At 37.3% G+C, this 23,770-nt stretch overlaps 1 protein-coding gene across 5 annotated transcripts in view; it reads left to right on the top strand.

Moving 5' to 3' along the window:
- MPP7 (MAGUK p55 scaffold protein 7) overlaps positions 1–23,464 on the top strand; it is a 170,508-nt gene extending 147,044 nt beyond the window's left edge. For 4 of the 5 annotated variants that reach the window (XM_072925409.1, XM_072925407.1, XM_072925408.1 and 1 more), the window contains 7 exons: positions 253–291; positions 7,257–7,427; positions 14,091–14,171; positions 16,006–16,099; positions 17,184–17,292; positions 18,729–18,872; positions 20,283–23,464. In XM_072925409.1, coding sequence (XP_072781510.1) covers positions 253–291; positions 7,257–7,427; positions 14,091–14,171; positions 16,006–16,099; positions 17,184–17,292; positions 18,729–18,872; positions 20,283–20,462 — 818 coding nt within the window. In that variant the 3' untranslated portion in view covers positions 20,463–23,464. The remainder of the gene's footprint in view (positions 1–252; positions 292–7,256; positions 7,428–14,090; positions 14,172–16,005; positions 16,100–17,183; positions 17,293–18,728; positions 18,873–20,282) is intronic. The other variant, XM_030264447.4, reaches the window with a different exon arrangement.
- Positions 23,465–23,770: the final 306 nt, after the last annotated feature.

The following is a 23,770-nucleotide window of genomic DNA, read 5'->3' on the forward strand; positions in this document are numbered from 1 at the left end:
CAACTTTTGCTTGAAAAGGTAAAAAGATCAGTGTGCATGCTGCAAAATCCAAGAATATCTCCAACTAAAATATAAAACAATAAATATTGTTTTATGTTTTTAAGAAAATGGCTTATTGGAGGCTTTTTAATGCTATGCTTTGTACAGTTGTCATTTAAAAAATAATTTCTTCTGTATTTTTTGCTGGGCTTCTAACTATTCTGCTTTATTTCTTGGCTCTTATTCTGTATGCTTTTGCCCTTCGTCCAGAAGATGCTGAATGTGCTGGTCACAACAGTGGATCCTATCTAGGTGAGCAACTGATTACAAAAGACAATTTTGTTCCTTTCTTTCAGCTTCTTTTTCCTGGAGCTACTGTGTCCACTTTGCTTTTGGGGGTAATCTGCATACAAATGTCCTTACTCTGCATGAAAAATGCATGAATATTAAGGTTTTAAATATGGCTCATTGGATTTGACATAAAGGGTTTATGTAGTATATGCCTTTACCTGGTTAAACATAGGCTAATAAAATACTGGTTGATCTTAAAGTCAAAATTTTTAAACTACATAAAACAAGCTATGTGTTTAATGAAACAAAAAGGTTACTGTATAATGAAAAATTAGATAAAGACACTCTAAAGGTTTTATTCAAGTTTTGTGTACTCATTTTTTCTTTGTACATGTCTATCTAACCATTTTGGGAGGATTCAGTAAAAATACAGAGCAAATTTGCAGACACCAATTCTTTTTCCACATTACAAAATATCAGTCATAATAACTCAGTAGCTTAAATTTAGCTTTAAAGCTGGTCTGAGCTCAATGTATCATTGCGGGGAATGGGGAAGAGGAGGGGTAAGAGTGCTTTGGCTTCATTTTCAAGATTCCAAATTTCAAACAAAAGTAACATTTTAAAAAGGTGAATGTTCCATTATATGTTTCAACTTTTTAATTTGTGCCATTTTGAAACCTATGTAAAAATATTTTAGTTGAAACTGTCCAGAATTTCTGCCTGCTGAAGGCTGGCTGGAGCAGATTTTGTGGCAACCAGCCCTTTTCCCAAGACTTTAGTCCTCCAACTACAAGAGGAGTGGGGAGAAACTTGTCAAAGTACTTGATTATTTCCAAGCCAGTGGGCTCACTGAAACATCCTGGACCGATACTGCAAATTGGAGTTGTTTTCACGTTGTACTTTAATGGTTTTAAGTGTGGTATAAAAACTACATCAGGTACACACAAAGCATATAATTGAAAGAACTCTGACCTGTTCACAAAACCTTAGTGTGGTATAATTCCATCCTGTGCTTGTGGAACTTGTGAGTATCTGAGCATGCTGAAAATACACTTCTTACCTTTGTTAAGTAATCAACTAAATTCATGTTGAATTGTAATAGTATTGAAATATTGGGTATGTTTGAAAAATTATAATTTGGTTGTGATTTCAGATGAAATTAATTTTCCTTATCAAATAATTTACTTGAAACATGAACAATACCCCCCCCCCAGACTTTTCTTTCTGTAAGTAAATACATACTGCATGAATTCTTAGGGTGAGACTGTCATGGTTTTGCAGTCAGATCTTAGTGGGCTGCTGCTTTATTTGAGAATGAAGATCACAACACAAAATCTACCTTTTCTAGGTACTGTAGCCTTTTTCACTGAAACATTTTAGTCCATAGTTACCCAAAGGACATGACCATCTTAGGAAGGAGGCATCTTGAGGAAGAAGCTACTGTTGTCCCAGAAGCAAAGAACAAAATATCAAGATGAGTTGTAGTTTACTTAGGCAAAACTTTACAAAAATTATTCAGAATTGATAAGTACAGTTCAGGCAATGGTTTCTTTCTTGAGAGCTTCCATGTAGTGGAATATTGTCAGCAGTCCAGAGGTGGTACCTTCAGCCATCTCATGCTGCATGTGTGGTTTTGGAATGAGAAGTCAGGAGAGTCAGAAGGCAGAAAAACTAATGTTAGGACCAGTTTTGGGGTAAGGACACAAGTATATTCTCTGATTGTGAATAAGTATCTTTTCGGCTTAGAAATTAGAGGTTCCTTGGAACTCTTCACTAAGAATAATTAGTTTAAAATTTTCCTGTCTTAAGAACAAGCAGGGAGGCTATTGACACTTGATGTTATCATTCTTTTGCATGCAGTAAGAGGACACAGTGATTTATAATTCAAATTGTCTCATGCACTCCAGTGTCTTGTTGTTTCACAAACCATTTATATGGCTCTGGCACTGCAATCTGTGAGCCAGATCACTCTGTGAACACCCAGCCCTCTCTGAAAGGATGTGTACTTCACACACATACAAGGTGGTCATGAGGAGCAGAAGAGGAGACTTCAGAAGGCAGAATGTCTGAACCATTTTGGGTCAAATCTTTTATATGCAAGGCTATACTGCTATTAATTTGAACCCTCTCCTCTAAATGGCTCAGATAAATTTAATGATTTTTCACCAAATTCCAATATTTAAGCCATAGTATGGTATTGTATATTTCTGCTGTAATTTCCTGAGGAATTGCTGAGGAAAACGTTAGGAGTTTGCCTTTGCCAAGCTTAAATTCTGGTTACATTGCTTGAACCTTTATGAACATACAATAAATATAGATGAATATCATCTGTTTACTATTCTCAAATTCATCTTTAAAATCCAGACATAATCTAAATTTTTATTAACCCTGTCTAAATGTGCAAGCTGGGAATCAGTCCAGAAGCAAACATAGTAAGAAGTCTGCTCTGTGTTTGTGCAGTTCCTGTGTAACAATAGAAATCCTCAGTATACAAGCCAATGTAAAAAGAATACCAATATTTTGGGAGGAAAATAATATCCAGAAATATCTAGTAGAAATATTATGTTCATACAAACCTAGATAATGACCATGGTACCAAACTTTGCTTTGTCATTAGTATGAATACAAAGGGTGCTCTTAAATGCATTTACAATTAAATAGAAGTTGTTTACTCTAAGATGAAATTAAATTCAGCAAAGAACATATGTAAATTAAACACATACTTAAGCACTGATTTTAATGACTGAAAAATAACAGAAGTCCATGTAAGTGCTTTATAGCATTCTGGAGTCTTACTTGTGAATTTATGAAGCATGCAAGAATTTATATTTTATTATTTCCTGTTAGTGTAGTCTGTCTGAGTTTGAGAAATTAACTTTCTGGTTTTATTAGTATATTTGGACTGAAATTTACACAACATAGTTGAAATCTCATTCTTCAGAATTCTGTCATTAAATGTAAATAAGCACAGCTATTTGCATCATCATCCTTTTAAAATATTGCAAGGCAGGCAGGTTCACACATTGTGTGTTTTCAGTTTGGGTTCTATGTGAGGCCCCAGTGGATTTCTCTGTGTAAGTGTAAGGATGTTGTTCTGAGATGAAAAAATGTATACTGCTAATAGTTAAAAGAATAATCAAACTTTACTGCTAAGGTGTTTTTTTCATTCTTAGAGTTCTAAGTGATTTCTCTTTGATTGCTGGGCCTTAATTAAGTTTATTAATAATGATTTTTTATTTCATATTGAGAAGTATAAGTTTTGAAGACATCAGTAGTTTGAGAACATTTGTTCTTAATATTTTCTACCCAGAGCCTGCTCTTATTTCACCAAATCTGTTACATTCCAACAGCAGTTTATGGGTTTGCATGTTCAGTAAGCTCCTAGACGTGTAGCTGTAACCCGTGAGCTGGTGCAAGCTTCTCAGTGTTCAGGAGATTATGTCGCTTTAGTGATAGAATTTTCCCCTTTTATTTTATAGTCTGCATACTTGGCAACTAAGGTTAATCTCTGCTTATACCTATGTTCCACAGACATTGTAGCCTGCAGTTCCGTTCATATTCATCAAGATTTATATTATCAAATATTCTAGGCAAGCTGTACATTTTCCTTTTGTTCTTTATAGAAATTTACTTTCAACCTGAATCATTTTATAGAAACCTTTTCTGCTGCATATTAGTATTGGGTTTGGTTCTCTGTAGTAATCATCACTGTATTTTTAATGATGTTCTATTCTTAATTTAAATATATGAAGTTTGGTTTTCATGTTTTCAAAACTATAAAATATGCAAAGGTTAATAGAATATTTTTTGCCTTTTCATCAATGTTTTTATTCCTTAAAAATACAATATTGTTTCAGTTCAGTTTAATATTTTTGTGCTGTCATAGTTCTCAACATAAAATGCAATTACAAATGCAGACATTCAATAGAAAATATTTTTTAGCATTTCTATAAAACAGCTTCTAAGTCACAGTAAAGTTAAGCCATATATGAGAGGACTTATAATGGCTGATGATGAGCAGTGAAGATGCTTTCAGGAATGCAGCAGCAGTATCATAGAAGTGTTGGATATATTTGAAACATCCTTCCTCTTGAACTGTATGTTTTTCTTGGGTTTGAATGCTATTTAAAGCAAACTTTCTTGAGAGTCTGTATGGGCTATTCAGATGGACTTTGAGGAACAGTTTAAAAAACTTTTAAATTGACAATAGCCATAAAGTGGCAAAGCAAACAGCATACCACAAACTTTTAGTAGTCAGTAGTTTTACAGAGCATCTTCACCACACTGCAGAGAAGTCAACCTTACTCTAGTTTCTGTTTTTCTCACATTTGTTCTTTTTAATTAGTATATTACATTTTCTGTAATGTCTAAGTTCTGGTTGAACTTCTTGTTGAGCTTTCTTAATATACAGGACAATATTACTATTTTACCAATTAGTTTCACTGGCAGAAATACCAAATATTTTATTCAAGGAAACACATATTAGCAGTGGAATCTTATCACCTGACTCTTTGTTACATTTTCTGTGGAGTCTGTAAAAGTGACAAGGGACAAATCAGCCTGAAGAGAAAGCCAAAAGATTTTCTCCTTTTTTCAAGGAGTGGAAGAAATAAAATTCTTAAACAATCTACCACCTGATAGTTTGCTAATGAGATCTGAATAAATTGGTTGGAGAAAAGAGGAACAAGTTACAGATGTTTTTACCAAAACCTAAAAGTGGAGATTGAATTGATAGGAAGATTTTGCAGAAAAAATACTTTTCCTAAAGATTGCACAGTTCACAACTTAAGTGGAGGTTGAGGAGCTAATTTCTAATGGCATTTTGAGACAGCTGATCAGGGGCATGGAGCTGTTGTTAATTATAAGGGCAACACCAAACTGGAATGGAGACCATTGGTGTAGCTTCATTTGATCATTATTCTTACTTTTTTACCTTTTCCAGATACATGGATTCTCTTAATTTTGTAAACCATTTAGTAGTCAATGGTGAAGAATTATTCTTTATTTTTTCTCTGTTTTTTGTTTTTCCATAGAATTATTATAAAGGAAAAAAAAAGCAACAAACAGAATAACTTTCAGGGTTTTGGGCAACTTTTTTTGTTGGTGTTCGGATTTTTTTAATCAGGAGCATTTTAGATGAGGCCTCAGGAAACTTGTAACTTACTTTATGTGTCTGTAGTCTGTATTGTTAAAGCTACTTTTAACCTTTCTTTGTATAGCTGTTTATACACTTTGGCATCAAGAGAACATCCTTGTGTCATGATGGACTTCACTTTAGGGCAGGCAAGATCTCCCAGGCCCTCTTGTGGGTGTGTAAGCTCCCAGTAGAGATTTCTGTGTCTGACTGCAGTCACTTCAATGTCAGTGTTATTTAAATAATGAAATAACGTAAGCCAGTCTATTTAATTATGTTTTCATACCTCATATTTCAATCTTTTTTCTATGTCAGCCCACCTCCTACTTAGTCTAGACTGTACTGTACTTCTTAAAAATACATGTACTTCTAAAAAATGTGACTGGTAGCTCTTCTTCTTTGTTTACTTATTAGTATTTTGTATATAAATGGGTTGACATAATGGTATTCTCAAACAAATTTTTCTTCACCTTTTGTTTGCATGCTTGTGTTATAGATTCCCATAGGTATAGGGGCTGACATCAATTAAATAACTTGGTTAACATCCTTTATGGTCCAGGTTCTATGACGATTTATGCTCAATGAAACTGTATGTGTGCAAAAAAATAAGCCTATAACTTAGCCTTGTAGCATTTTTCTTTAGATCTGGTGCTAAATATTTGCAGAACTGAATCTTGAACTTGTACAATATTACCTTTGAAGAAGAAATAATAATATGACTACTTCTCAAACACCTAAACATAAGTGCTATTATAAGAATATGAAAACATTTTGCTGAAAATCTGGAGTCACCAAAAATTTACAGGTTTACTGTCTCATGATGTGTTCTGGGGGAAAAACACCAACAACTTTTCCAGTATTTAAAGTATAGCTTGTGTTTTACTCTGCTACTACCAGACAGTGAAATCTGCTTTGCAGTCTTTGCAGTCTTTCCTATACTTCCTTACAGAACAGAAACAGTGTTGTAGAGATACCACTAAAATTTAATGTAATGCAATATAAAGGATTTATTTGGAAAACTCTAAGGTAATCATTAACAGAGGATTAAATTAGTTTTTAACATGTAGTGCAAAACAAGTTTTTTGTGCTGTTCTGCTTGAAAATGCCAGTGATTTTGTCCTTTGGGAGTGCTTGAAAGCTATGTGAAATTTCAAGTCTTCTTAGAAGGCACAGTAGATGTCACACAGTTGATGCAATTATAGATTTAATAGCAATATTAACTTTTAATTTCATAATATGGATACTGTGTTGTCTAAGGTGTTTCTGCTAGTTTGTAATTTAACTATGAGTGGTTGGATTGACTATTAAACATACTCAGGAAAGATTTAATGCACTTTTTAAATACACCATCAGCATGGAGCTAAGCACAAGAGAATTGTTCAAAGAGTTAATTCTCATTAACCCCTTCAACCACCAGATGTGTTTCTATCCTATGCTGTACTTGATGTCTGTGTGCCATGGTGATTTAATAGACATGCATTAGATCTGGTATGAGATTCCAGCTTGCATGAATTGCCTTGTGTATATATATCTATCAATTTATAAGATACTCAAAATGTCTAAATAATCTAAGTATGTTAATAATTTATTAACAATTTTTAATAGCAGTTATATTTTGCAGTTTGTTGATGCAAAGGTTCTGTTTTTATTGGTAATCTTAATTTTGCAGTTTAAATAGGTACCTGATGTAGTTTAAAAACATGGGAAATGTCATTCTAATGACCTTGCTTATTAAACATATAATATACTTTTTATTCCATGCTCCAATCCTTGAATGTTTGGAAGAGACTGTTTTCAAATGTTTTGAGAAGACTTATTTTCTTACTTTGAAAAAACCCTGTTCTTACTGCAGCTGGTTTTAGAAGAAGCTTTCGTCTTAGCAGAAAAGATAAAAAAACAAACAAGTCCATGTATGAGTGCAAGAAGAGTGATCAGTATGATACAGCAGATATCCCAACCTATGAAGAAGTTGCAAAATATAGACGACAACCTAGTGACAAATACAGGCTTGTTGTTTTGGTTGGTAAGTTGTTTTCTTTATTTTTGACCTGGGCAAACAGAAACCTGCTGATGAACACAATGCTTACCTGAAAGTCATTTAGATTGGAAGGGATCTCAGGAGTTCACCTGGTCCAGCCTCCCACTGAGCGAGATCGACACCAGGTTCTGAGTGGGTTGCTGATGGCAGCAGCTTTGGGAACCTGTCTTCCCATCATGTCTGCCCTGTCTTACCTCTGACCTCAGTAAAGAGGTGGCTTCCATCTTTTCAGTGAGTGTCAGAAGGGTGCTGGTGGGTTCCCCCAAGACATCTCTTCCCCAAGCCAGACAAGCCCAGTTCCCTCAGTCTCTCTTACAGGTTCAGCTCCTGACCATCTTCGAGGCCCCCTCATCTGATCCAGTTTATCAACAGTACTTTAGTGCAGGGCTTGTTGCGGACAGAGAATTCCTCACAAGGGACTGACAAGTGCTGAGTGAAGGGGAAGAATCATTCCCCTGTATCTATGGGCCAGGCTCTTGCTCGTACAGCCCAGTTTCCTGTTACCCTTCATTGCTGCAGCGAGCACTGGGGACTCATGCTCAGCTCTGCCCACCTGAACCCCAAGGCCCTTGTCATCCAGCCAGCCAGTCTCCAGCCTGTAATGCAGAACTTTGTCCTCATCAAATTTCACTAAGTTCTGCCAACCTATGCCTGCAGCTCTCTGGATGGAAGTGCTGCCCTTGAGCAAGTCACTTGTATCACCCGTCTTGCCATGGGCAAGCTTTGTAAGGGCCCACTCTGTGTTGTTGGTATGGATGCAAAACAGAGTATGTCCTTGGGAACTCCCCTTATAATGAGTCGTAGAGCACAGACCTATAACCCCTTCCCTTTGAACATGCTCCATTTTTTCACCTGTCTAGTAGTCCACCTTTCTAGACAGGATGTCTCAACTTGCATATAAGGATGCTTTAGGAGATTGTGTTTAAAGCTTTCCTAAACCAAGGGGAGATGACATTAAAATACAGCTACCATGGTTACAAGTCTGAATGTGGCAGTCAAGCTGTACTAAAACTCAAAAGAATGATGTTGATATTCCATTCTTAGTGATCAATCAATATATCTATGTTGAAAAAACCCCAAAAGAAAAGGATAAATAGCTGAGGTCAATGAAGACAGACAATAAAAGTGGAGAGAAACAAAGTCACCTACTGAGTTAGAAAAAGTAAATGGACAAGTAGTAGGAAAGGTGGATGCAATGTGGACCTCTGTAGGCCAAGTATGAATGTAAGCATAACTGCAGAGGACTCAACATATTATCCTTAGTCAGCTTTCTGATCTTCTATAATCTGTCATGGCTTCCTCATGGCTTCTATAATGTGCCATGGCTTCCTCACAGCATTTATTGTATAATCAGAATGCTTTCCTTCAGTTTCCCAAAAAGAGAGAAAGTGCATTATCTTAAGCTTTTCAAAGGTAACAATTTGAGTACCAATGAATAATGAGTAACCATCACTATGAGTGAGTAATATCTTACAGATTACAATTTCCTTTGCAGTAACACATAGGCTGATTCTTCATTAGTAAAATTTCCTCCATTCTGAAGGAATGGGGGCAGAATGAATGCAGAGCAGAGAAATATGACCCTCTATCAGGGACTGTTAGGAACTGTTGAGTAGCTGTGTTTTTATATCGCTCATATCCAAGGGAACATTAAATTGAGTTTTTAATAAACAGTTTTGTCACTCTCCAGCACTAAAAATCAGCCACCTACTAGTGTGATCACTGTGAGATTTTGGGTTATATACAACAAGTAATAACATGGTTGAGTTGATTTTACCTTTACATCAACAGAGTGTAGTGCAAAAGTGTGATAAGTAGACTTTTTATAACAAATTGCATATGTCTGATCTAAGGAATGCCTAGAGACTCCATTTGATTTTTGTTGTAATAAATCAAATGAAGAAAGAGTGCTTTTTCAGTAACAAAAGCAATTCAAAAATTTATTGCGGACTTCAGAAATTCTAATGTTTTTTCTCTGGATATTAAGAGTAGCTTAAGTCTAGCCAATACCATAAAAATGTCTTGGGCAAAATGTGGAAAAAACTAGCAGAGCTAAGCAATACAGGTATAGCAGAAGCAAACACATTTTAAAAGCTTTTTCTATGCCAGTAGCAGCATTCCATATAATACATTGAATATAGTAGTACTAGGAAAGAAAGGAACATATAATTAATTTATAGCTATAATTGGTGGAGGCACTAGATGTCTCTTGTGTTATGCTAGGTCTAAATATATTATTTACTGTTTAAAAGGGACATTTAGGTTTAGTTTCCCCCCCCCTTTTTTTTAGGGGGAGGGAGTTTGACAGCTTTAAAACAAATTTCACTTCATGTTGAATTGGCCCAGTCTAATTTAAAGAACACGAATTGCACACACAGTCATTTCAGTGCCCTGTTGTGTGATACACACTACTCTCAGGTTCAGCCCAATGTACCAGTTTGTCAAGATTTTACCTTGCCTGCAAATGTAAGTTCATGAATAAAGCCCTGCAAATCCTTGGGGCTAAAATAACATCATCTGAAGCAGTAATTATACAAATATTTCTGTGTGCTTGTAATTGTTAGGATTGTGAGGAGTCTGCTAAAAACAAAATTATCCAATATTATATCATCAGTCTGCTTCTAGTAACTTACTGTTCCCAAGCTGTCAAGAAATCCTTTAAGTCTTGCACCATAAATATTACCTGCATCCTAAGTGTTACATACCTGACAGCCGTATCAGACCAAGGTAGAATATTTTAATATTACTTTTATTATTTAGACACTAGAATTTTTATTTCTGTTAATAAGGGAAAAGCCATGCTCACAAAGTCTTCTGCTGTGCTTAATTTTAAGAGCCAGAGTAGCATAAATTTTATTTCCTTAGAGTTAGAACGAATGTGCTACATGCAGTAACTATCTGGCATCGTTTCAGCTAAGTCAGAGCTTTCTGAAGGGGCAGGATGAAGTGAAGTTGTAAGTAACAAACCATGAGCACTTATCCCCTAGAACACACACTGTTCTGTGCATGCAGTGTGATCACTGGAGGTGTGCAGAGCCTTTCAGGTGCTGTGGTCACCCATGGTGATGCCTCTGTCCAAAGTGGGCAGTGGTGGAAGCAAGGACCAGAGGTATATAACCATAAAGCAGAAGTTGCTACTAGTGTCTGACATGATCAGAAAAGCCTCTGTCTCTGAATGAGACTGTCAGTACTTATCACAAAGATGTGCTTCTGGTCACTACTGCAAAGAAAATCTGGAACTGGAAAAGCTCTCCATTTGTTGTATTGCTTAGATTTTTATTTTTTTTAAATCCATCACCTTGGGTTTTATCATGAAGGAGTTATGATGAGGCCAGGTTTATTTCAGAGCAAAGGAGGATGAAATGAAAGGGCTTTTTAACTCTCCACCTCTCCTGACTTAGCTTTAACATGTTCAGTGACTTGCAGAGTCTTAATTGGTCTACAGCAGTAGTGCAGGAAATGGCCTCCATGGCCATGCTACTTCCAGTCAACTAACAGGACAATGAAGAAAGAGACCTATAATTGCTATCTGCATTAAAACTTCCTGATTGAAGGCATGGGAAGGTCAGCAAGGTTCAGGAACAAATACATAGGATGTAACACAGTGCCTGGCCTTGCCCATGAGAACACCACAATGAACTCACTGATCCTACTTCAGTGAACAGCAGATCTCAAAGTACATTCGCACTACTTGTTAAAATGTACAGAAACACAAAAACATGAGGTTCTCCTTTCCTACCACGCTGAGCTGCAGTCAGACATGCATGTGCAGCCATTGCATTATAGTGTACTAGGAACTGAGCCACAGAGGCTCTCTCAAGGCATTTCTCCTACTAGGTTCTTGTGATCCCAGCAGGAATATTGTCATCTAACTCACAAAATCTTTTCTGAAAGACCACTTGCCTTACCTTTTCTTTCCAAAAGACTACTAGGTGCTTGTTATGTGTCTGTGAGTGAAGAATGGCAGGTTGACTTAAACCTCCCAAGGCCTAAACTTACAGTTTTTTCAGTTTTCTTCAGACGTGTCTGAGTTTAGTGCAAGTTTTGATGATTGGTAGTTTAATTCTGCAGATGTCTCTCAATAAACTGAGGTAGGCACTGCAGTCCACTTGTGCAGGATTTGACCATTAACATGACTTAACATGCAACAGCAAGCAGCACAAATGTTCCTTTAAAAAAAGTAAGCAAAGTATCTCTAAATCTGTCAGCATAACTGTAAATATTGCTGCATGGGGTGATTTATAGTAAACCAAAACTACACTACAGACATGGATCCTGCATGCCTTGTATTTGACTATGAGAATCAGGATTATCCTTTTAAATCCTGACACTTTATTCTCTTTTTGAGTTCAAATTGTGTTCAGATGCATAACTATTAGAAACCAGCATCTTTCTCTGCTGCATGAAAACAAAAAGAATATTTAGAAGCGAACTGTATATTAACTTGGGAGAGGTAGTATAAAAATCCACATAATGGATGACTTTGCTGAGCTGGAATCAGTCGTCAGTGTCCATATGCTACAGTTATGAGAACTCTGTGACAACAGCACTGAAAAAGAAGACTCCACACCTTTCAGTAGTTAAATTTAAAGATAATTTTAAAATGTTAATCTGGAAGGGGAGACAGTAGTAGTGAAGTTGTGGTCTGGAAACAGAGTTAAGCTAAGTTTCCAAAGCATGTGTCGCAGGAAGTGAAGCCTGGACTCTTTATATATATAAATAGAGCTAAAAGCATACTGTTGATTTGACAGCATGTAGTCTAAGGAAATAATATTTGTGTGAATTTGATGGGAAAGATTTTTTTACTTAAAAGTAATAGAGTGATTTTTAAAACTTAATTCTATTTGGTTTGGTTTGGTTTGCTAGGATATATTAAGAGTTTTAATTACTTTTCCTATAAAAGTCCATATTTTCTTTAAAGACCTAAATTATTATAAAAAGGAAAAAAATTAATTATAACAAAAGTGATGCCATTATCTACATAACACATTGCTGTCCTCTGCAGACATGCACCAGTAGAGGCTGCTGTACACCATATTAAATAAACATTTATACATACTGATAGATTAATTTACAGGAAGGTCAAAGATGGAATTTGAAATGTAGTTCTGTGTTTAATTGATGTGAACACATAGAAGCTTTAAATGTAGAAACTCTTTTAAGATTTTACATCAGAACTACTGTCTGGGGGTAGCAGCAAAATAGCAAGCCTTGCTTTTCATCATTATGTGTTTCAACTCCAGACAGGGTGTATGGTCATTTTTACATAGGCACCTGAAGGTACTAAGACATCAGTCTGTTTTTGGACTCTGACTAGTAAGTAGTGGTTACAACATTATTTCATTGAAATGTTTTATTAGGTTTTGTATTTACAATGTTTAAAATGTCTTTGTTAAGAAGCACTCCATATATACGTGTCCCTTTTACTAAATGTGCAAGAATTTTCCTTAAAACCACTGGTATTATTTTGGATATGGTTCCAATGACTCATTCTCCTTTGCCTTCTGCTTTTGACCTGGCTCTGTAGAAATGAAGGCTCTCCACTGTCAGAAATGTAAGAACATGCAGAGCTGAGCTCCCTTCACACACAGCACCATGGCCCTGTCACCAAAGTGGGCAGGCAGGCTGGAGCCCTGCATGAAGGGCTCCTGGGGACAGGCAGTGAGTGCCTGTGGAGCCTTTGAGACCTCACAGGACAGAGTGCCCTCACAGAGACCACTGGCAAACAGCTAAGAATTAGGGACAACTTGAAAGCCAAGAGGAACATCTTGCTCTGTTGCTTCTAGTACAGCACTACTCAAGTGGAGGTGGAGGAGACAGGTCAAAAAAATTCCATGCAGTCTTTGTTTCATCCTGCCATCCTCCTTCCAAGAGTGGTCTCTCTTTGGCAGTCGCATGAAGAAGGAAACATTTGCTTTGGACCCGTTCAGACAGCAGGCAGGAGACAAGCACAGTTTAAAAGAAAATCAACAACAAAGAAAGAAACCCAAACATCCCAAATGGGTTGTGACCTGGCAAGTACTGCCCTTCCTTCCTCCCTCCATGCAATGCCACTCTCACACAGTTGAAAGGTGGATGGTGACAGCTACAGGCAGCCAGGAGCTGGGCAGTGTTCCTGCCTGCAGCAGTGCTCCCAGGGCATGGGAAGGTGGAAGCAATTGTCCCCAGGGGCATCTGGTGCAGGCAAGGGACACACAGTGCAGAGGCTTTGGGGGCACTTTGCACATGCCAGCTGGGGTTCTCTAATGTTCAAGTTGGAAGTATTCTGGCAAAATAAACAGTCAAACAAGTTTTTGTTCTGGAAAGCTGCAGGCTGGCATGCAGGGGTTTGTAGTAGGGCTGAGATGGATGTGGGTGCACGCTGAGGGTAGTTGCTGCAGAAAAAAAAAGTCAGCTTTGCTGGCAACTTTTTTTCACTGGTAGTTCCTCAGTAATAAAGTCAGAACAGAGTAACTGCCTGCTGCATCCCTGAAATTTGTCAGCTCTGTATATACTAGGAGAGGCTGGAGCTATGGGTGTTTCCAAATCACAGACTAAAAGGCAGTAATGTCACAGCTATAGGCTATGTAGTCTTATCTTGGAGCATACTTGCACTGAGTATAAGAGATAACTGGCTGTTGGGAAACAGGACAATTTTTTTTCTTTCAGGTCCTGTAGGGGTTGGACTGAATGAACTGAAACGGAAATTGCTGATCAGTGATACCCAGCACTACGGGGTAACAGTGCCACGTAAGTAAAAATGCATTCCTAGTCTGAACTCCTAGTCTCTAATTATATACTTCCATTATTGGCCTTTATTATTGTATTACCTTTAAGGTACTTCCAATTTGTGTCTCTAAATGCATGCTTGACATCCAAATTGCTTTTCTTATTTTTAAAAATGCTGCTGCAGTTCTGTATTCAATAGCATTGATTAAACTGATAGAGCTTTTTGGCTCAGAGGCATTGCAGTACACTTTCACTACAAGTTCAGCATGATTGATGTCAGTGAGGTTTAGTAAATGAAACTCAGCTGAAGAACACCCTGGATTTGGCTATAAAGCAGTGAAATGTACTCTGTTACCAATGCTTGCATTCAGCAAACTGGCCTTTATCTGTTAGGCTGAAAAATGAAGATTGATTATAAACAGTTTAATCCAGTGAATAAATTAATTAAATCCCTTTTATTAGCTTTAGAAGAGTTGATCTGGGGATGTTTTTTCCTCTTTCCTGTCTCTGACCAAGTAGTGTGATTTTTATAAAATTGAGTAACATTGTGTTTTATTAATTTCAACAATATTTTACTGGGTTTTCTTTAATATGGAGAACTCAACAGTTTTAGACTTTGATTTTTTTTGATTTGCTTTCTACTTGTGCCTTCTATAGGGATCCTTCAAAAATATGGCTCCAACATTCTGAATTCAGGAGATCCTGTGGCTGGTTTTTTGCAAGTGCAGATATTCTGTGAAGTGTATATGTATGAATGAATTTGCTAAGTAGAAAAATTAATGCATTTAGTTTGGCAAGTCATTTCTTTTGCATATATTTGTTTCAACTGGGTATCGAAAGCAACAATAACAAAAAAGCTAGATGTTCCCAAAATATTTAACACATTAAAGTATATGCAATCATTTTCCCAAAAATATTTCTCTAAAAGTTGACAGTATTCATCAAGCTGCCTTCTCTTTTCTCTTCCAAATTTGTGGTTATAAGCTAAAACAAACATGTAAAGGAATCCCTCTCCCTGAAATTCAGTAAGTCAGGACTTGGAGAGAGAATGGGGTTCCTGTCTTGGAAATGTTCCTCATTGTGTCAGCCTGAGAAGAGGAGTGATATATCAAATGACATTCAAGACTGTGTTGCTGCAAGCAGGTTTTGTATGACCATATGTGATGAAGAATGCACGATGCTGTAGTATGCAACTTGTTGGAAATAGGATGTTTTAATGGGTTCATTAATCATAAGTGACAACCCCACAAATATTATAGGCAAAACCCTTATACCTGCTTGGGGGAAAGTAAGAACCGCAAATAATACAAGGCTACTGAAAGAAAATTGAGTTATATTTTGATCACAGGATAAAGAAAAGAACTAAAACATAAAGTTCACACCCTATTTTTTTATTACCATGTTTCACATACCATAGCTACAAGAGTTGTTAATGAACATAACATTTTATAAATCAGGATGGTTGCTTTTTTTCCCTTTATGGTTTCATATGCTAATAAGTTTAACAAGAGGCAAGGCTGGGGTAATTGTTACGGACTGCTGTTACTTTTATTATTCAGCTGTCCTCATTTTATTGGATTTTTCCACTAGTTAATAAAAAATGATAATCTGATACTTGTCCAATAGGTTTTTTCCTGATTTTCCTGCATGCATTTAAAACTCAATCCTGTTATATGCTTGTGTGCTGCCTACCAGATCCAGAGCAGCCTTGTGTGCTTCAGAAGTGAGGGAAGTGCTATGCTTAGTATTGCATAAAGAGTTTGTGCTTTTCAGCTTTTCCTGAACTGGTTTGCATTTATATTGTTTTGTGTGTATTTTCCTTTTTTTTTTTTTTTTTAATATGATGAAACTGCAGACACTACCCGTCCAAGGCGAAGCCAAGAAAGTGATGGTGTCGAATACATTTTCATTTCCAAGCACTTGTTTGAGACAGACGTACAGAATAACAAGTATGTTGAAGAGATTTTTAACTAGAACTGCAGTTAAAACAATGGTTTATTATAAAATGGGGCTGGTTGTTATTTTAGATAATAAGTCAAAGTGGATATAAGTTGCAGTGATTTGAAAATGTGTTAAAATTACATGTTGTTATATAGGCAGCTGGGGAAAAATATGGAGTAAAAAAAGCAATATGTGCAAACACAACAGTTTCTAAGCTTATGAGTAGTTCCAGTACCTCAGTTCCTCAAGGAGACACTGAAATTATAGGTGCTTGTGATGGTGGGGGGCATTCTTTTCACAGAGCATCTTCTGTCATAGGCAATAAAGCACTGCAGCTCTAGGGAAGGGGAATGTGGAAGTGCTGCAGACGTGCCTGAGTCAATGTTTGCATAGTTCTGCTCTTTCAGGCCAGGCACTTCCTCTGCTTTTGAATTTAGAGATCTACAGTGAAGCCCCTGCCTGTACACCCTCCAGAAAGTAAACTAAAATGAAGAGACAATGGTAGCATCGTGCTCTCCAGCAGCCTATAAAATTCTGTAGCTTGAAATTCTGCCCCAGTTTCAGAGGGCAAAAGTGTATTAGACACAAAGCTGTGGGTTTTATTGAAACTTCAAACTGTGCTTTGCTTTTCTGGCAAATGGTGCTTGTACTTTTATAGCAAATAACCAGCCGCCTTGGTTCCACCAGCACCGTCATCACTCCTCCTCTTCTGAGACAGAGAATTTGGATATTCTGTAGTGTGCAATGAAATTTCAGTAGTTTCTATTGTTTAGCTTATCCACTGTTTTATTGCATTGCATTAGTTCAGAAAAAGAGGTGATGGAAAACATTAGTGGGCTGTTGGACTACAGTGCTTTTCTCTCTTTAACTGTAATACAAGCAGGTGTTACTGATTTGAAAGCAGTAAAATAGAAGATTTCTTAAAATTGACATGCTGAAGTACTTGACAGCATTTCCTTTATAAAACACGGTAGAACTCTCATGTAAAGTAAAATATTTTTGCTTCTGAATTAAATCTTAAAAAGCAAACTGGTAAGCTTTTTTTCTGGAGAAAATGGAAATTATTCCAGTTGTTTTCACCTTCTGCCACAGGTTTATCGAGTATGGCGAGTATAAGAACAACTACTATGGTACAAGTTTAGACTCTGTTCGATCAGTTCTAGCTAAAAACAAAGTTTGTTTGTTGGATGTGCAACCTCATGTAAGTAAGCATGTCTTCTGAACTCTTGTACTTCCCCATATTGCATATTAGAATTTTGGTAAAAAATATTTCTCAAAAGGTGTACTTTAACCCACACTGGATGACTGTTGAGTGTGATTTTTTATCTCAGCAAGGCTTTCTGAAAAGGGATAAATATACAGCCAGTAAATAAAGGAATTAGAAGCCTGCAGCATAATATTAAAGATTTAATTATAGAATGCTCCTATAATTCCATTTATTTCTCTGTTAGTTTGGGCAAGAGATTGTCTCTGAAACTTTAATTTCAGAATAGTTTTAAGTTATCACCGAGTCCAGCAGCTCTCTCTCACATGTTTCACTAGACTGTTCATGCCAAGGGTTTCCATGCAAGATGGACATGAGTCAAGGAATGCACTAAATGTGATGTTGGCTGGATAATTGTTAAGAATATTCCTCTCTAAACTATTTTTTCTTGCATTGACCTTGTCTTTCAACCCCGCTGAACAGCTCCACTGGGAATTTTTTTGCTCCTCATAACCACAGTGCTTCTAGGAGCTGGACTAGTTTGTTTAAACCTAGCCAAAGCATCTCCTCTTTGGTGGCCAGTGTATGGCTTCTGCACCCTGGCAGCTTGTGAGCAGCTCTTGGGGCAGTTTTGGATGTGGGGCTGTTCCCTGGGAGCAGGGCAGGGGCTGCCCTGGCAGAGGAGTAGCCAGGGAAGCCATAGTCCATGCCAGGGGAGGAGGGGAGCTGACAAGTCCATTGCCTGTCCCACACAGCCCTGTGTTCCTGCAAAGCACTAAATTCTTTTGGGGACCCAAGCTTGTGAGCAATTCTGGGATCCTACTCTCCAAGATGGGATTTTCCTGTGGACTGTGGCAGGGTGAAGAGGATAGAAAGCTTCTGGCCATCCACCCTGCTGCAGTGGAATCACAGAACTGCCTCTAACACCACACACAGCTCACTCAGGAAAAACGACCAGCCAGGGAGTTGTGTGGTGGGCACACAGTACTAAAGAGAAAAATCACTGACCTTTTGTGAACAGGTGTCACAGACACCTCTTTCTGCTAATGTTCATGGGTACAGAAAGGGTTATTCTTGCTAAAATGGGTTGAACTTATCCTCCTCCCCTGAATACCTGCTGTTCCCCTCCCTCCTCTCACTGCCAGTGGCACTGGTGTGCACAACTCAAACTTTGCCAGACTTCATGGGGCTTACCAGCAGCCATGTGGAAATCAAGACCAATGATCACCCTTGCAGAAAGAGGTTTCTTACCATTATGAAAATTCTCCCTAGATGAATCAATGCTGGTCAGCAGAGCAGGATGGCAGTAAATAAAAAATACGTGCCTAGAAATGCTTTATGGGTTTCTTATGGTCAGTGGAGAGTTTCTTTTATTACAGTAAATTTCCGTTGTGCAAAATAAACTAATTAATTAAAATCTTTCCTCTTCCCAGACAGTGAAACACTTGCGGACATATGAGTTTAAACCATTTGTTATATTTATAAAACCTCCATCACTTGAACGTTTGAGAGAAACGAGAAAAAATGCCAAGATTATTTCAAGTAAAGATGATAAGGGAACTGCAAAACCCTTTACGGTAAGTATAATTAGACATGCTAAATCAGGAGAACCTGTCAGTTTTCTTGTAGCAGTTTACCTTGAAAATAAAGGTGATCTCTGGTTCTTATTGGCAGCACTTGTCAGGGCTTACACAAGAATCTTGCTGTTTGTCAACCTCTCCACATTACACATTTACTGTGGTGTTTTCATTGTTTGATATGCTCATGGGTATTCATAGTTTCCATGCTGCTCTGACTTTATGTCATTAAAGAACCCCCACAATGCAAGCATATCTTTATAAGAGATAATGCTGTGAATTTCCTTTAAAAAATTTGTACCTGGGCTTAAATGTTTCTATTCAAGTATAAGAATTTATTTGTTTTATCAACTGTATTAAGGGGTCTAAATTTAGGGGAAAATGCAAATATAAGGAATCAATTGAAAAAGTAAATGCTACTTGATGTAAATGCTACATGATGATACAAATATGTATCATCATATTTGTGGATAAGAGAAATAGAGGGGTTTTAAAATGTTATAGGAAAATTGTAAGAAAGAAGAAGAGATACCTAAGCACGGAAGAAAAGGCTGTTTTTTGTCAATAGTCAGAAAAAAAATTTAGATTGCCCAATATTAACATACTTGCTTCCTTGTAATATAATGAAATAATATTTCATTAATTGAATCTACAGCAAAGTTGATCATCGTTAGACTGTTTAGCTGTATTTACAGTATGTATCATTTTTCCTCATTCAGGTGTTACTTCAGATTTTTTAGGTTTTATTTCAAAGTGAGTCACAGATATAGTCATAGGCTGTATCTGTGTAGAATGTGCATTTGGAATAGTTAAGAAATTAAATTCTGTAAAGAAATGTTGGTTTGTGGTATATTAAAAGTAAGAGGAGTTTGTTCTTAAGAGCAACCTTCAGGCCATTGCTAAGTTAGGACAGGTTTCCTCTCTCAAAGTCATTTAAACAAACTACTAAGATTTGTTCCCTCCCCAAACATGAAATCCACTAAGCCAGATCGAACAAGGCATAGAATGATTACTCCTACCAAGCTCTTAAAAGGGCTGTGCTGTAAGTGCTAATAGCAAGCTGAGATTAACATAATGAAGCTTTAAATGTATCATCAAAGTGAACAGCTAGAAACATTTTCCACTGGTGCTGCTAAAAGAAAATGTCTCCGTAATTACCGTGCAGTGACTAATTGTGTCACTACAAAGGGAGAGATGAAAGAATTGCCTGTTGAGCTGAGTCAACTCATCAGAATACTCTCTGAGATCACTTGTAATGGTAATCTCTGTTTTTTTTAAATTAGAGGTACAGTTTCCATCTCCTGATGAGATATGAAATAAGCAGTTAGACCATATTTAATACAGAAAGAGTTTATGCAGGGTTGCTATGGACTGGCTGTGCACTGATCTTTATTGCACTGCTCTTATTAGGAAGAAGATTTTCACGAAATGATTAAATCTGCCCATGTGATGGAGAGCCAGTATGGCCACCTTTTTGACAAGGTGATAGTCAACGATGATCTCGCTACAGCTTACAGTGAGCTTAAAACAACTTTTGACAGGTTGGAGACCGAGACTTTCTGGGTTCCTGTCAGCTGGCTACACTCATAGTAACGTTTTAGGTTGACAAAACCTCTGCTGTTGTATCAAGCATGTAAACCTTGGGCATGGTTAGGCTTTTACTCAATGGCCACTTTCTTGGGAGGAGGGATTTTAACTCTACTGAGCAGCAGGTATACTCTTCATGCACTTGGAACTGGTCTTGTTTTCCTGTGTCTTCAATTCTGCTTCCCACGGTTTGGGGCAGAACAGTCAGATTAAACCTCAGATTTTCTGTGCTCTGTAAAGTGAGCTAATACTAGTGTAGCAGAACTGCCAAACACCTCTTTATCATCATCATCATCATCATCATCTTCAAGGTGAGTGCTTTAACACAGAGATTGCAGAAGATCAGCACTTCAGTGGTTTTAAGAATAACTGTTCCCATAAAAGAGCACATCAGCACTTGGAAGTTATTGCCCTTTCAGTGCTTGAGAGAACTGAAACAGGCAAAAGTGACCAACATTTTTATGAGGAATACACCATAGTTTTAATTATGTACCAATGTGTTTTTACTTTTCTACATGTGAACCTTGTCTTACATGTACAGACTGATTTAAATATTCTTTTGCAATTACATAATCATGGAAAGAAAGATGTATTCAGTGGCTTAATAGTGAAACACTCATCTGTGAGCATGCATGCATTGAAAATACTTTCAGGCATGCTCTGAGGCACAGCAAAAAAAAAGTCATGGGAATAATTATTTAAATAGGAAAAATGTGAGTTTGTGTGTATATAACTTCAAAGGCTTTGGGATTAAACTTCTGTAAAATCAGTGACAAAGTGATATGAATAGCAACAAAGTAGAGAATATTTTTTTTTCCCCTTTAAATTGATTTTAAATATTTTTGGCATGCTTTAGAATAATTTTCCCGTCAGAAATTTTCAAACAGTGAGGAAGCCTTGGACATCTGAGAAGCAGTTGAAAGAGATTCATTCTTTTTATTGTTGAGTATGTAGTGATACTTTTTAGTAGTGTAACATGTATTTTGTCTCAACTCAAAAATAAATTAATGCTGTAGAGTTCACTATAAAAAACATCCTTGTCACTGGAAACAATACAGTTGGAAACCCCATTTTAAAATTCGATGTGTCAGTGCTAAGCAAATGTATATTAGAGGATGTATTTTTAATATAGATTATTTGGTATTTTTCTTTACTTACTACTGATATGCAGGAAATGAGTACAATGTAAAGACCAAGTTACACCTGTGTGTTGTGTTGTGAATATGTCTTGTAAGTACAGAATGTGTATAGGAACTTGCTGACCAGATCATCCCATCTGTGGAATTCAAACAGGAAACCATTATTTCATGTTAATCTGTAAAAGAATATAGCTCTCTTGTTTAAGAAAAAAGAATTTAGTGAAACTTTATATATTTATGAAAGGGTTGAAAAGGGATGTTATGTTTTTAAATTTCTTGTCAATGTGATCATTTATTAAAGAGATTACTAAATCTGTAATTTGAAACAGTCTCTGTAAATGGAGCTCAACATTCCATGTAAATATTTTATTTCAGTTCATATGCTGATAAAGCCATGAGGTTTTGCAGTTTTATTCTAAATGTGTATTTAATGTGTGGGCCATTGTATTTGGCTTAGAGTCTTATAAAACAAATGAAATGCAAGAAACAACAGCAAAATCCCTGGGAGTCTGGAAAAGTTTATGCAAGAGTTACAGATGTACTGAGTCCCAGCATGGATACATGCTCTGCTCGAGCAGCTCTACTGTAACTTCTGTCAAATTTCACCATTTTCCTGGTGGACTTAAACTTTTTTTGTAGCATAAATAGGAATTTGTTGATTAAATTAATTGCATAGAGATTATCTGAGTTCAGAAAACGTTTTCTATTTTTTTTTAAATCACTGAAAATCAAACTGTTTTTCAGGGGATATGGAATTCAGCGGGTCAGTTTGCCTTTGTCTGCGAGATGCCAAGTGCCTTCACCATCTCTTGAAATGGAGAGGACCCTTAGCATCTCTCAGGATGTGGCCATTTCCAGCAGGAAGGGCTTTAGTCCTCACTGAAACACTATTAACTTTGCTCCTAACTTGGGCTGTCTTGGAACACTGGGGTACGGTCACGCTTGCATAAGGGACCTGTTTTTCCTTTGTGAAGTAGATGCTAGAATAATCTGCAGACTCCCTGGTAGGGACAGTTCTGGCTGTCCTGCAGGCTGTTTTTCCTGTCTTTTTGAAATTAATTTAATTCCCATTCCTGGACCAGTGTGGTCTGGGAGGATTTGTGCACAGCCCTGCTGTCCTGGGCAGCAGTGAGCAGCGGGGAGCTGTGCTGGGTTCCAGAGCCACTGACCCTCCGATCGGTGGCACATCCTGGCAGCAGCCCCCCAGAGCCACGGCTGCTGCCCCACCTCTGAGCCAGGAGCTGGTTCCTGAGTGGGAACACCTGCACAAGAAAGGCAATCTCAGAAACATGGATCCAACCAACAGAGTAAAGTGTGCACAGTCTTTGACGAGTCAGGAACAATTATATGTTTTTAATTGCATTACTAAATTGCTCTTTAAAAATCAACATTATTGCATTATTTAGCTTCAAAAGCTAAAAATCAAAGCCCTCCACGAGGCAGGCAGAGATGACAGTAGGTCTAGGCAGAAAAAATGTCTCAGTCAAACAGTTTCAACAGGACAGGAGCTTGCTTATCATGATGGATCCTGAGCTGTGCTGAACTGTTCTGGGATACCAAGGGGAACAGGGGGTGGATTGTTCCTTTGACTCCTGAGAATTTGGGAATGAAGACAACTAAACATGTTTCCAATATTCCACATATTCAAGTTGTGCTGTGTGGGTTTTTAGAGAAATATATGTTTTCACAGTCAAGTCCAGATGTTTTTATTGTGTTCTAGCTGTTTGCTGTAGTCAAACAAAGGGTAGTATTTTTTAATATTGTACCAAACTCTATACTTGAATTCACCATCAGGTGTTTGGTTGATGTCTTACCTGAAATCTGATCTTACCTTCTTATGCAAAACAATAAATTATTGATATACTACTGAAGGTGGTTTTCTTCTTTATTGAAAATTGCACCACAACATATCATAGACTCATAGAATGGTTTGTGTAGGAAGGGACCTCAAAGATCATCTTGTTCCAACACCTCTGGCATTGTCAGGAACACTTTCACTCGACCAGGTTACTCTGAGCCCCATCCAACCTGGCCTTGAACACTGTCAGGGATGGGGCATCCACAACATCTCTTGATGACCTGTTTCAGTGTCTTGCCTCCCTCACAGTAATGAATTTCTTCCCAATACCCAATCTAAACCCACCATTCTTCAGCTTAAAGCCATTCCCCCTT

The sequence above is a fragment of the Taeniopygia guttata genome, chromosome 2 (genome assembly GCF_048771995.1).
Source record: "Taeniopygia guttata chromosome 2, bTaeGut7.mat, whole genome shotgun sequence".
Taxonomy (NCBI): Eukaryota; Metazoa; Chordata; class Aves; order Passeriformes; family Estrildidae; genus Taeniopygia; species Taeniopygia guttata.